Here is a 14,376-nt window from a genome sequence, read left to right on the forward strand (position 1 = left end):
CATCCAGTTCAAAGGTGCAACTACTTCACCAACTGCAGCCCCAGTTCCAACTCCAGGTGACTGCTCTGGGCAGACAGGACCACCAGGAAGACCATCTTGCCTATCCTCTTTCTGTTGGCAGAAAGACCACAGGGGCTGGCCCATCAATCTCATAGGCATTTCGGGCTGCTGTCAGGAGTCAGATGATGGGTCCACAACAGGAGCTGTTGTACTTTTATGCTTGCAGTTCCAAGCTAGGAAGCCTCTCCACTTGCTTTTCCAGCCCCTTTAGTGACGGGCAGATGTGAGCAATGAAAGAGTCACATGCTTGCGCAGCTACACTGCTGCTTTGCTGGTGTATCAATTGATATTCCATGTAGCATCTAAGGAGTATTCAACATCAGGGAGTTAGCTTATCAGCTTCATATGTCTCAAACAGATCCATTAACTACTAAAACCCTTTAACTTTTATTGGAAATAATGGGGATTTTCCTTAAGTGGTCCAAACTGAGCAGAGAGGTAGATCTGGAGGGCCCCTCTAGATCATTATCTATATTGAGTGTGCTCAGATACATGTTAGTGAACCTCATCTGTTCGTAAGAGGAAATTCCAACACCTACCAGTGTTGAAGAAAAAAAAAAAAGATGTTCAGAAATTTCTCTGTGTGCTATCACCTGAAATCCGAGGAAATTTAATTTTAATTTCTTCAGGACTGAGGTGACTGTTATAGCCTCGACTGTAGGGTTGCAGCAATAGCAGTCAGTTAACTGGGCAAAGTTAAAGACAGCAAAACCACTGAAGTTCGGATGTTTGCTTTCTCTTACTATTTCTGAACCTTTAGGGATTACTTTGAAAGATGAAGGCTAAATAGAAATTCAGCTAGGGGGAAAAAAACCCATTAAACCCAGTGTAGCCACTTGTTTTCAGGAGCCGATGTAACATTCCCAAAAACAACAATAAGGGTTAGATTACAAACTGACAACTTTAGATTTCTGAAAGTCTTATGGTCATACCAAAAGGGAAAGGAATAGGAGAGACAGGGAGATAGGTCCAGGGTTAGACGATATATTTAAGTGGCAAAAATATTTAAATAAACTGTAGATAACCTGGGTTGTGTTTTCATACATACTCACAGCCCTTGGTTAATTAACACCTCCATGTCTCGTCTTTTATTCGCCCTTATATACTAACATGAAATAAGAGAAATGGAAATGACAAAAACCTGACTATCTAATAAAACTACCACCTAAACTGTAAACATATAAGCTGAAGAAAAAGAAAGAGGACATAAAATAAGAATTAGTTATAAAAGATAAAAGCACATCATACATTCTTCCAACATAATATCAACTTTATAATAAAGTAGAATCATAATGTGGCTGCCCATATACAAGAAAAACAAAACAAACAGATGATGAAATATCAGGATTTCAAAAAGATACCTCTGATCTTTCAGTTATAAGAGTACTTCAAATGTTTAGAGATTTTTAGCTTGGCAAGAAAAGCCACCAGTGTAATATGCATAGAGTTTTTTTTTCAATGCTGCAGTTTACTAAAACTCTTTAGTGTTAATAAATAAGTTGACAGAGCTCAGATAATTTTATGACACTTCCCAGCTACAACAAAATATTGATTTCATAATACAGTCTATGGTTTAGAAAGAAAACCAGAAATACAGCATTTCTACAATGAAAAGTAAATCAATGTATTTCAAAATTATATTGACTTCTCCAAGGGCAATCAAATCATGAGTGAACAATAGGTAGCCTAGTGATTTAGTTTAATTGGCACTATTTCTTTTCAGTGTAACTAGGACCAGAATTTTGGCACCAGTCTTACAGAAAAATGTTAAGAGTAATTTTTACATATTCTTAAGTACAATATACTATTCTCTTTAGATTTTATATTTACAGCTGTTATTTAAAAATTCAGTGATCCCAGTGAGGATTCTGTCTTTAAAATCTGTAATACAGCTTCACAACATTCTACTCCATTTGACTAGGGACAGAAATATCTTTTTCCTTATTGAATAAAATGTTACTTCATGCTGGTCAAAAACCCACAAACCCTACTACAAAGACAACCTTCATGCATATATGCATATTAAGCAAACATTATTGATTGCTTCTTGTATGACTGTATGCTGATGCTATGTAATAGTTTCAGTAAAATGTTGTAAACTTCAGATAGACTTTATTTACATTTAGAAATATGCAAACTGTCAAGGAACTATAACTTTTTCCAAATAATTTGAAAGAGAAATATCTGGTCCTACACAGATGCTGACAAACAGAAGTATAAGTTTTCATTTACTGGCCAAGTGTTATAATTCTAATATCAAATGTAGCTGTTGTATGTCATCATACAAATGAGACAGAGGAATTCTCACAGAGAATAACAGGACCAGTCCTATGATAGATACTGAATATGAAGACAAACTCCTTAATTTGGGCTTTGTATTCAGATCACTGTGGAGGGAGCAGCTTGGAGGTGATCTGTTATTGATGAATTAATGTTTACCTTCATTATTTTCAAGAAAATAAGCTAGGCTTTGATGTAGTGGAAACTATTATGGGAAGTGGGGCTTGAGGTAATGGTAAAAACAGAACCAATAAAAATAGTAGGAGAGGAAGATTGACTGCAACATAGGTATTTGCTAAAAGAGAGACAAAACCATAACCTGTCACCAACAGCAGGTCTATTTCCTATTAGCTAATTGAGAGAAGAGTATTGATAAACATGAAAGAAATGTTATCTAAAAAGAGATGTACACAGGGACAAAAAAGCAGAATTTTTACTAATAAGCTCACAGGAGCATTAATTAAAAAAAAAAAACCCAAACCCACCTTTTTACAATGAGGTAAGAAAAGGGAAAAGCTCCTAATGAAAGTTACACATGCTCACAACAAGAGAGGAAAACCAAAAGCATTTGCTACTTTGTGGACTTGGCACAGCACCACAAGACTTGGGTGATGTACTGAACACACTTCAGAGAGATTAAATCAAGCTTTTCATGATCCAAATTTATTTCATTTTCTGCACGTCACCTCTCCCCTTAGTTCTGTGGCAACCCCTTCCTGGAATTACTGCACTATTGATGCACACCAGTTGAAAACAGAGGTAAAGAAGTTTTCTTTGTCAACAGCCTGTAGGCTCGCAAAATTGAACCTGTTCTTTTATCTGCCTATGTTCATTTAGCCCACCAAGCAGTCTTTATTAAAGCTGAGGCATCAGGCAGTCAAAGTTCATTAATACCATTTATATAATCTCTGCAGTTTCAATTAACTCAGCAAGACATTCTACTACATGATAACAGTCTCATTAATTCAATAAAATCCCATAACTATTAACAATATGGTCTATGTTAAACGGGGTGTCACCTAGTAGAAAATAATAGCTTTAACAGCTTGTGATGAAACTCAGGGCTTTTTTTTTTTAAATTTGATCTGGCTAAATATTCCATCCTTATGTAGAAAGGTATTATTTCTTGGTAAGGAATCAAGAGGATTTTAAATATGAGCAGAGGGTAATTAAGTCCTTTTAAGTCATATCAAAGAGTAAAATAATACTTCTTGTTCAATAAATGATAGACTAAATTAGCTGGAATGTGTTCTTCCATTTTCCCGTCATCCCTACTCTGGCCTCTATTCACTAGAAAGGGGAGGCTGAATACTGCTGAAGTGTTTTCTTTAGCAGTGCCCTTCAAGATAAGTTCACAGATCTCTTTTTTTCTTGTTCTCATGCAAGACTATTCCTTGCTCACAGTCTGTCAAACATGAGAAATAACCAGCTGATAGATTTCATATGTTTGATAACTCTGTATTTGATTTTTGATATAATCTGTCAGACAGTTCTTCAGAAGCAACTGTTCCTTCGACTCCTATGTGTCTTTTTTTCACAGAACTCCACTAATTTCTGGGATTGAAGAAAGGGTGGTCACAGGCCATACCTGAAAGCATACAGTCTCTTCTAAAAATCTTCACATTTACTAAACCTCTGTATTTTTGTCATGAAAAATTTTCTGTCTACTTAAAAGTTTGCTGCTTTACAGTTTATCCTATCCTTTGTGCATGCATACAGAATATCCCTCAGTTTGTCAGTCCCTACTCTTCCTACAATTAATTGCCAGAAGAAACAAATATATTTATGTTGATAATCTGCATATTGATCTTGCTATATTAATTTAATTTAATATGAAGCTTATATTCTCTTCAAAAACTTCAGAACAAATGTTACATTAATTTAGCCTGCATTCCATATGGATGCATAGTTAGTGAAGCTTTAAGGCTTTCTTTACTCTTTTATCAAAAACGGTTGGAGCAGGTTCTCCTTTAGGTAACACTGTAAAAGCGGTATTCGTAGCACGCTTATCTTTCAGTCAAGAGGCCTTTGTCAGCTGCATTGTATTGGGATGCTACAGGGTTAGACAAAGGATCTATTTGCTAACATACAGCATGGCTTTCGCGCTTTGAAGAACCTAAAACACTGCATAAAACTTAAAATAGTAAACTGGGCCTAAATTTCAGAAGTCACTATTTATGTTTTTTGATTATTCAGTACCATTTTTAATCCTGTTGCATGCTTTCTTTCTTTACTGAAGCAGAGAAAGCCTTTTTTTTTTTTTCCTTTCTTAACCAACATTGAAGAAAAAGATGTTTGTTTATAAAGAATTTTGAAGTTAGCAACCTTAAAGAAAACAATCTGAGGTACTGTATTATGAGGAAAATGCATATGTTATTCAATGAGCTTACTTTTCTTACTATCCAGCTGACAACCAGCTCTTTGATTACGTTAGTATTATGATACAACTTCAGATACAACAGAACTACATTCTTGTCAAACTGTATAGAAAATGTTGAGTCAATGAATGCCACCTGTACAGTATTTTCATTACCTGTTTATAAAGCAGCTGCTCATTTTCTCTGGCGTAGCAGAACAGAACATCTGTAAGAATTTTCCTCACATTCTCTTGCTGGAAATACTGCATTTCAGGAAAGCTGAAAATGAAGAAATACAGCAAAAATAAACAACATAGCGCACAGAATCTGTCACTGGTCTTCTAGAAATGGTTTTAGGTAAGACAGCACCTCCCTCGTTTGTTTTCCCACCACTCTCTGAATTGTAGGTGCTGCTAGAGTAAGAATACTTCTAAACACTTGTTACATTTGTTTTGCAACCAAAATTCTGAACCATGTTCTTTAATACATATCAGTCAGCTACATAGATATGACGATATCACCAGTTATATTTAAATAAGTAATCCCTTTTAATATTATGAAAACTAGAGATCTGCAAGAATGAAATACAATGGCAGATTGTTTTAATTGTCAACTTCTTACAAACAGCCAATCCACTGAAAATGAATGATTTGGAGAATCTAATCAAAATAAAATGATGTACCATACAAGTATGTTCCTGCCTAAAGAATCAGGTTACTTTGCTCCTCCATGTCATGAAAACAAGTTGAATTGAAGCACAATGAAAGGAGACAGAATGAGAGGCAATGGCTGAAGCAAAGATCTACCCTCTGCTCCTTGCACTCAGACTCTTACTGCCAAACCTAGCAGCCCAGAAGATCATTCTGGTCCCAGGTGGCACAGCATCCCAATAGTAACTTAACTCCAGGACTGTGCTCCACTGATAGTCAGTCCTTTACCAATCAATTTAAAACTTGCTAGGAACACTTAGAAAAGGAGCCCGATTAAAAAATCCAGGCAGACACTTCTTCCATCAAACAAAGTCAGTTAAAACCAAAACTGTTGCAAACAGTTATCTTTGATTAATTTGATTCAGGTACTGGAAAAAATAAGCACCGAAGATCAAATCTCCATAGATAAAAAACATATTTTTTATCATATGCTCCTGTTTTCTTAATCTGTGTTAGGTTGGCAGCTGTCACTGGATCATCAGTCTGCCCTGCAGTTTCATGAATAGTGCTTAGCCCTGCTCTTCATTTTTCTCAAGATAAAAGTTGGGCAAGGGAAGAGTACAAGAGCTACAATATGTTAAGGAAGTTTGTAAAATTTCCAGTTCAAAACTGGAATAAAATGGAAAAAAGAAGAGTATGTCAGAAGTATATACACAAGGGTTCAATACTTCATGAACATTTGAAAAATGATTAGCATTTTAATGATAAAATTATTAAAATATCTCATAATTGACAGGATTTGAGTATCCTAAGCTGCAATACATGTTACTGGCATCTTTTGTGATGCAACATAATTAGGCATTTTAGTGTCTTTAGTAGCTGTCTCAAACAAACTTTACAATTAAGACATCATTTGATACACTGTCAGGGAAAATATCCTTTAAGTGAAATAGAATACATGGATCAAGTGAGAGAATAAGGGAAAAAGCGTTCTGGGAAAATCCTGTTATCTACTTATAATCCAGGAAAATGTAAATATTTACAATCTCTAAGAATTCTGAAGCAACTCTCACCTGCGCATCCTGCTCCTTCACTGACAGACGTAGAAAATAAAGTGGTTATGCAGGACGTACTTTACTGAATAAGTGCACAAACAAAAGTGTTTTCATGCTTACTGAAGAAATAACTGGATGGCAAAAATTGTTTCATAAAGTAACTGTCCTAAACCACATTCAGCTATATAGATCAATAACAAATAAAACAAGAAAAAATCTGGAAAGGTAGAATACTGAAGAGAAAGGAAAAGGTAAAGTTAGAAACTAACAGAATAGTACTTCTGTTTTCAGGAAGAAAACAGAAGACAACAACGGCAGGCCTCAGGCTACATTGCTGAAATAAAGGCTATAGTATTGTCAGATTTAAAATGAAATCACATGGATTGCAGATAAGGTTTCTTCAAGCCAATTTTGTTTTTCCTGCTTCTCAAGTCTGAGCTACAATGCTAAACTTTAGACCAGTTATATTAAGGCTGTTGTAAAGCCTGTTACAGCGAAACAATATAGGGAATTATAATGAATTACTTCAGATAAAACTATTAGTGTTAATAATTACTGTGGTCATCTCACAGAGGTGATGACAGGTAAGCACAGAAACATAACTCATTAAGGCTAGAAAGGTGCTTTGAAATCCTTGGACGAAGGACCTAAATCGAGAGCCAAGGCAGAGGAGACACCATGGCTTGAGCAAAGCAATGCTAAGTCCTGAGAAAGGTGTTGGGATGAGGGTGTAACATTTTCCTGGCACCTGGTGGGGGTAACGGTAGACCAACATTTGGAAACTTGTGTGCACTTATACTAATCATATTACTGTAAAAGAAGGACACAGCCGAGACCAAAAGTGCATTAGAGCAGATGGTAATCGACATAATTTAGGGGTTTGAAGAGATTATTTCTGAAGGACTGTTATTCAGGCCTGCCCTATGAAGTTTAGGAAGAGAAGACTAACAAAGAAAACTCAAAAATACACAGAGATATCTGTGAGGATCTAGTAATACCAGAGATTGTGACAGAAAGGATAATAACGAACTCAGGGATAAGCTGGCTGAAGTATTAATTACAGTAAATGTAAATACAAGAGATCCTGAGGGAACTATCAGTTCAGGATGGATTTTTATGGAGAATGTCATTTTATGATTAAAGCCCTGTTTTAGAAATACAGAATCGTCAAACCAGGCAAGGTAAGAATACATTTCATGAGCACTAGAGTATTATATTTAATTACATTTCTGAGAAAGACTGCATAAGGACATGGGAATTTTGCTAGACTGTTTTACCACAACTGCTACAATTAAACAACAGCACATTCAAGTTCCTGCTTTCTGAAAGTGAAGACGAGTGCACGTTAGTTATCGTTTTTTAAAAGACTCTTTTAGGCCAGTTAGGGGCCCTACACCAGAGTCCAACAGACTTTGACGCAGAAGAAACCTAGGCTGGCTGGCAACCAAATAAAAGGATGCACAAGTACTTTATGAAACAAATACCATGGCAGACAGAAATGAGGCTCTTAACCACAGCCACGGAGTGACCATATTTTCTTTCATGAGCACATGCCATCCCCTGTCACTCCCCAACCCTGTTACTCAGCTGGAATGGGGAAAGCTACTAAACCAGAAAAAATGGAAGATGCTCTTGCAAACTGCAAAGATTTGGTAAAGAGTAATAGTAACTCACTTCCAGCAGTCCCTCCTCTTACACAGAAACTAGATTTTGTCTCCTGTGTTCAAACTTAACGAATTGCTGTTTCTTCCCATCTCTTCTATGTGCTTAGGAAAGATGTAGCTGCCCTAGTGGCTTCTCCACTACCTTTTTTATGGGTGGTTTGGGTTTTTTTTGTTCTTTGGGAGATCCGGAGTTTGAAACAGCAGCACTCACCACTACTCATCTTCACGGAGCTTGCACTGTCCTAAACTGTGATTGTTACTCTCGAAGCAGAAAGTAGGTAGACTAATATATAAAAATACTACTACAAATAATGCTAGACATTATTTTGTATAAATACATAAATGGAAATGTCTTTAATCAGTATTACTGATATTAGTGACTATTACTCCCTCTGCCATTTGCCAGAGCGAGAGCCTGGACTTTGTGTGTGTATATATATATATTTTTTTTTTTTTTTTTTTAAATAACAGTCTTACATCCAACATAACCTCAATACAACTTTTCATTCTCCAATTATGGTTTAGCTACGTATATATTTTAATCTTAGAACATCCTGAACTGTTTCCTTTAACAAACAAAAAAATACCATCTGTGAGAATGCACATGAAAGCATACTCAGATTTTAATTATACATCTCATGGCAAAATGCATTCAAGAATGGGTCTAGGGACAGACATATAAAATACTCCAAAACCAGAGAGCAATGATTTCTTCTGCATGACTTCGTTTCTGTAAATGAAAATGTGTGAGCTTGGGATTTGCAGAATCTACGACTACCACCCCTTTTTTCAAGGTATAAGGAAAAATATTTGCAATACAGTAAAATTTCACATGGTAGCAAACCAGTAATTGAATTTAATTAGATTTACACATCAGTCAATGCTTCCACTCTGGGAAGAAATGTTTTCAGGAACTGAGTGTTCTAACTCAAACAAGTTCCTGAAATGAAACAGGAATGACCTGAGGGCCAAGAAGATGAAAATCACAGTAATATTAGGACAATTTTTAAAAGGCATATGTGACAACACTAGATAAATAAAAATAGAAATGCTTCACTTCTCTAGATGAGTGACATTTCCCCTACTAATTACAAACTGCTTTTTTTATTATTGATTGAATAAGTGTTAAGAATTAAATAAAGTCATCTGTTCAATCTTTTATTATGATCATAATTTAGTTGCAAGACCTTTCAATTTCTCTTACCTCCTTTTTGCTTCATGTGGAAAACTCTACTTTAAATTTCACATAGTAATACATTTCCTAATATCTTAATTTAGAAGAGCTTTTCTTCAATGATACCAATAAATCTCCAGGGTTTAATGTTTAACTCGATTTTCTCATTTTTCACTCAAAGAAAGCTGTATTTTTATACATTTAATGTATGTTTCTACACATTCATGTACCACAATCCTGACATTTACACTAACCGAAGTAAAGAAAACACCATATAATGTATACCACATAAAAAAGCAGAATCTAAATTTATATATAGAAATTTCCTTAAAGATCTACATACGTTCTTGTCACATCTTGTTCAATCATTGCTCGAAGCTCTTTATCCTGGAAAAATTTATTCCAAAGACTCTGAAATAAGGAAAAATAATTGTATGAAGCAGAGACTTCTACTAATACTTAAGACTTATATACTGCATTAGCAAAGTACTGTACAAATATTAACTAATTAATCCTCAACATTTCTGGCAGATAGGTATATCAATATTTTATAGGTGAAAAAGAATGTTGGTGACCAGCCCAACGTATCTGAGAAATTCAGTTTAGATCAGAGATGAAAACATTCAAGTCCCTGGATCCTTCTTCCAGGCTCACTCCATTTGCTCACTGGATGGCTGCAGGTCTGTGAGTTACTTGTAAAGGGTCTATGAAGAATATTTAGGAAGGTAGAGTAAATTCAAACTTATCAGAACCAGCAGCAAAACTGAAAAAAAAAATTCAGTATTTCAGTCACAGAAAAAGGTCTCTATCACTGTACTGTACTACATTTGTCCTATTCATGTACGGACTCCAATTGGAAGCTGCTATAATTTCCATAGTAAGAAATTACTTGAATTTTGAAGTTACCTAGTTTGTCTTAGTGGAGGCAGAATCGAATAAGGAATGTATGATGATCAAATTTGAAAATGGCATCATTCTAATGGTACATATACACAGTGCAGATCAAGACTTGCTATTCTAAAAAAGTTCTGATAGGGAAACCCAAGGTATGTAAGCCTCACTGTCAACATTAAAAAAAAAAAAAAAAAAAAAAAAAAAAAGGAGTTTGAACTAGGTTTAGCTTCTTCTATATCTGTGCTTATGAACATTTCAATTTTCTTTGGTTTCCATGCCTTGTTTACCAATATTTTGCAAAACCTAACCTGAAATAAGTCAGCAAATGTTGTTTGTATGCTCCAGAAAAAGTATTGTAAAGCCTATTCTTTATTGTAAAGGGATGGTAGCTTGGACATATTGATCAAAATACAGAGAGAACAAAATCTATCGCAGTCTTTCCATACAGATTAGTTTTCAGATAGCAGCAGCACCAGTGAATGAAATACTGTACAAAGAGAGTGGCTACAAGCCTTCCAGAATTTCTTGCTCCCCAGTAAACAATTCATTGCCATGGTGGCTTATGCTCCACAGAAAGAAAGAGAACACAAATTAATGTTATCTAGCAGAAGGAAGGTAAAATAACAAAAAAGGAAGTGTTAATTAGCTTCTCTATTTGTGTTACAAGTATGAAAAAAACCCCAACCTTAAAAAGTACGTATATCCTTGACAATGTCCTATGTAAAACTAGTACCTTTCTAACCTGCAGCTCCTTTTATGCAGCTAGATCACATTTTAAAACACCCCTGTCCCTGCTCCCACCCTGGTCCATCAGAGCAAAGGACGAAGGAAACAGAATCTTCATTGTGAAAAGGAAGAAAAACCCAGGACACTGAAAGAGTAAAACAGTAAGTCACTGCAGAGGTACCGAGGCCTTTGCTCTTCATTCCTATGCCTGGTTTGACCCGTGGCTTTGTTTTATAGATTAAATCCCTGCCACATACTCTGACATGTAAACCTTTGTCTTCTATCTCCTAAAGACATCATAAGCAGAAAGAAGGTTGTGCTGCTGTGTATTATCACAAACTACAGCAGAAACACTTTAAATCTTTTACATTTGATACAACTTTGTGTCCAGCTGGATGCAAGAGTGGTTTGATGGCACGCACAGTCATACCGTCATACAGCCACCAAAGTCATATAGCCACCAACGTGCCTAAAATCAATACTTCCATGTTTCCACAAGCAAACCCATTTCTCCTTCTATGTTAAATATGAAGCAGAGTAGAACACTAAATACAAACAAAACATGGGCTTCCATTTTTGTGAACAAAATGGAAACACAAGCAGTATCGGCAAAGATATCTGTGACAGCCTTGCCAGGTGTAAATCTCTTAAATGCAGCCAAAGAATTTATTTTCCTGGTATTAAGTTATTTTGAAAATGTGATAAAAAAAGAATTTTCAGAAATGGTAATATAATTAATGGAGAAACTTAAAGATATGTCTTGTAAAATAGCTAAGATCTTTTCAGGTAAAATAAAGTGTAGCGTAAAAAAAAAAAAAAAAAGCCCCAAATTAAGCTCCCAAATCTACATGTAAACCCTCATCAAAGTGTCATGACTTTGAAAATACCAAGCTACTAGAAGGTCCCATTAATTTCAGTGAGAGTTGGATGCTCTGCACTTAATCACAGTCAGGCCAAATACTTTTACCACATTTTCAGTATTTCTTTAAAATTTGGATCTGTCATTTTGCAGCTGGCTGCCTTCTGATTAGACAAGAAACTTTTGCTTCTTTTAACTGTATAAAGAAAAAGAATTAAAAACGCTGGAGTAAATGCATATCTTGCAGCCTGGTGCTTTAAACATTAACTCAGTATGTATACAACTCAGACGTATAACAAGTCTATTTTTGCTGGAGAAGAACTTCCAAGGCTGAGCAGTCTTCCAGAGGAAGGCTTTTCAGTATTTGCTGTTAATAGCATTCTCTTCATATTGACTATTTAAACACTCCTCCAGTTAGAGCCATTTTGCATATAAAATGAAAACAGCAATAAAAAAGCCTATCAGTCAAAGAAAGGATATGCTGTGAACCTGGACTTACAGTCCAGCACTGATTTTTTGTTCATCACAGCCTTCCCTGTGATAAGCCCTGAAAAATCAGAATATTAACTTAGAAATTAACATTTCTGGTTGTTCAGCAGAGCCTGTGAATCACTGTTAACACAAATCAGTTTGGAAATTTAGAAGGGAGATTTTAGCACCTGCCGTTTTTCCTTCTTCAGCAAGAATTCACTTGTGTCAGGATGATGATGATGAGAATTTTAGTAGCACATATGTTGATAGAATCAAGGGTCAACTTACCCCCTCGTCCTGAGAGAGTGGGTTGTTGATTATCAGATCTTGCTGTCCTGCTTTCCGAGGGTTTGTAATGTGCTGGGTAAAAACAGAAAAAAGTCAAATCCTCTTCTGTTATATTTTAAGTGTCAATACCTATGTCAGTGCGTGAGAGTAGAGTATTTTGTACCAACTTACAATTTCTTTGATCTTACTATAAGAAGTTCTTGAGTCTGACGTGGTTTTAATCCATTGACTTCTGTCTTGGGGTAGAACCTCCAGAAATAACTACCAACAAAACAAAACAAATCCATTAAGTTTAATCGATTTAACATAGCTTTTCATATAAATCCTACCAGACAGCATAAGCCACCTCAGAAACGAGGAGCAAGTACTCTACACTTAAGCAGAAGAAAGCGAAGACCTATAAAATACTCTTGGCTTTAGTACTTTCCAGTCAATAAACAAGAGGCTAGAAACAATAACAGTTCTAAGGTAGGATATAAAGCATTAAAAAAACCTGAAGCCACAAACTCAAGCTTTGTAAACTGTCACAACTTCCATCAAGCTGATCGAGACTTCCATGGCAGAAACACAATGCAAAGAGATGAAAATAAATATACAAAACTTAAAGCTATTTACACAACACTGATGAGCTAATGCAACATGCTTAAAACCAAAAATGAAAGCAGAGCAGAAACTAAGCACTCAGAGCTATACTCTACCTAAGGAATGTGGAAAGGGAAAATCTTAGTCTACAGAAAAGTAACATGTTCTAGAATTCTGAAAGACAGTTAAAAGAGCCGATTTTGCAAAAAGTCCTTGAGAATGCCTACATCTCAGATCTTTCACATTTCTGTTTAAAAAGGATTCGAAAGAAACATTTATGGGAAAATACTATTTAACTGCATATAAAATAAGCGGGAAAAAAGAGTATTTTCTTGCTTTTTAAATATTTTTATTTATGCAGCGTTATGAAACATTTGTAAATGTCAGTAAATACTGACAAACAAAAAACATTCCCAAATTATTAAAAATGCTGAAATATTTCAGAAGTTAACAAAAATATTGATAATATTTTTTAAATGGGCAGTCTAAAATAGAGACCTAACCCATATCAGACATGCAAATAAAAGCAGCCTTATTTCTAAAATAGAAGCACTCCTTGATTTAATTAGTGGACAGTGAGGGACTTCATGCTTTTATTAGTTCAGGGTTTTGAGTTATGGCCTCCTAATTTAGACACTCAAGAAACAGCAGACTGATAAAACAATGCTGGTGGCATATATTCATCTGGCTTCCTGAAGAAAGTATTTTCATTAACTTTAAATTTGTTCAATGCTACCTACATTTCAAATTCCAAATTTCAATTTTCAAATTTCTTTCATTCATATAGAAAGAGTATTTTAATTTTATTTTTATAGGACTTTGTGCCAAAGTGAAGCTTGAGAAATTCCAAGTGAGGTAATTTAAATTATCAGTGTTAACACACAGCATCTCTACTAGGGAAAATCTTCTCTACTATTAGAGTTAGTGCAGAACAGAAGACCTGATGCCAGTGCAACAAAATTCTTTTGGACTTCATATAGCATCTCAGTATTACTTTGCTTTCTTTCTCTCTTCCTTCCCCCACAACTTTTAAAAAATACAGGACGAGACCTCTGAGGACCTGTTGTGTTTTAAGATTGGAAGACCTGTCTTCCCTCGCTATCCGGTCTTTACAAGATGGATTGGTCCTCATCATCTCAATTGACTGGGAAAGGCTGCTAGCAGAGGCATCAGACTGACTTTAAAGGAGTCCCAAGTTCCACAGAACATAAATTGTGAGACAAACTTCCTTTTTATTTCCAGTGCATGACTTCACTGCATGGAGACTGAGAAGAGAAATGGCTGTGTGGCACTCAATTCTAAACACACCACCCAGC

The 14,376-nt window shown here is 35.5% G+C and overlaps 1 protein-coding gene across 2 annotated transcripts in view; it reads right to left on the reverse strand.

The window, feature by feature from the left end:
• LOC104627904 (TBC1 domain family member 5-like) overlaps positions 1 to 14,376 on the reverse strand; it is a 65,558-nt gene that overhangs the window by 8,671 nt on the left and 42,511 nt on the right. For both annotated transcript variants that reach the window (XM_010296306.1, XM_010296307.1), the window contains exons 4-7: positions 12,650 to 12,739; positions 12,479 to 12,550; positions 9,584 to 9,651; positions 4,874 to 4,976 (exon numbers count right to left, since the gene is read on the reverse strand). In XM_010296306.1, coding sequence (XP_010294608.1) covers positions 4,874 to 4,976; positions 9,584 to 9,651; positions 12,479 to 12,550; positions 12,650 to 12,739 — 333 coding nt within the window. The remainder of the gene's footprint in view (positions 1 to 4,873; positions 4,977 to 9,583; positions 9,652 to 12,478; positions 12,551 to 12,649; positions 12,740 to 14,376) is intronic.

The sequence above is a fragment of the Phaethon lepturus genome, unplaced genomic scaffold (genome assembly GCF_000687285.1).
Source record: "Phaethon lepturus isolate BGI_N335 unplaced genomic scaffold, ASM68728v1 scaffold16201, whole genome shotgun sequence".
Lineage (NCBI taxonomy): Eukaryota > Metazoa > Chordata > Aves > Phaethontiformes > Phaethontidae > Phaethon > Phaethon lepturus.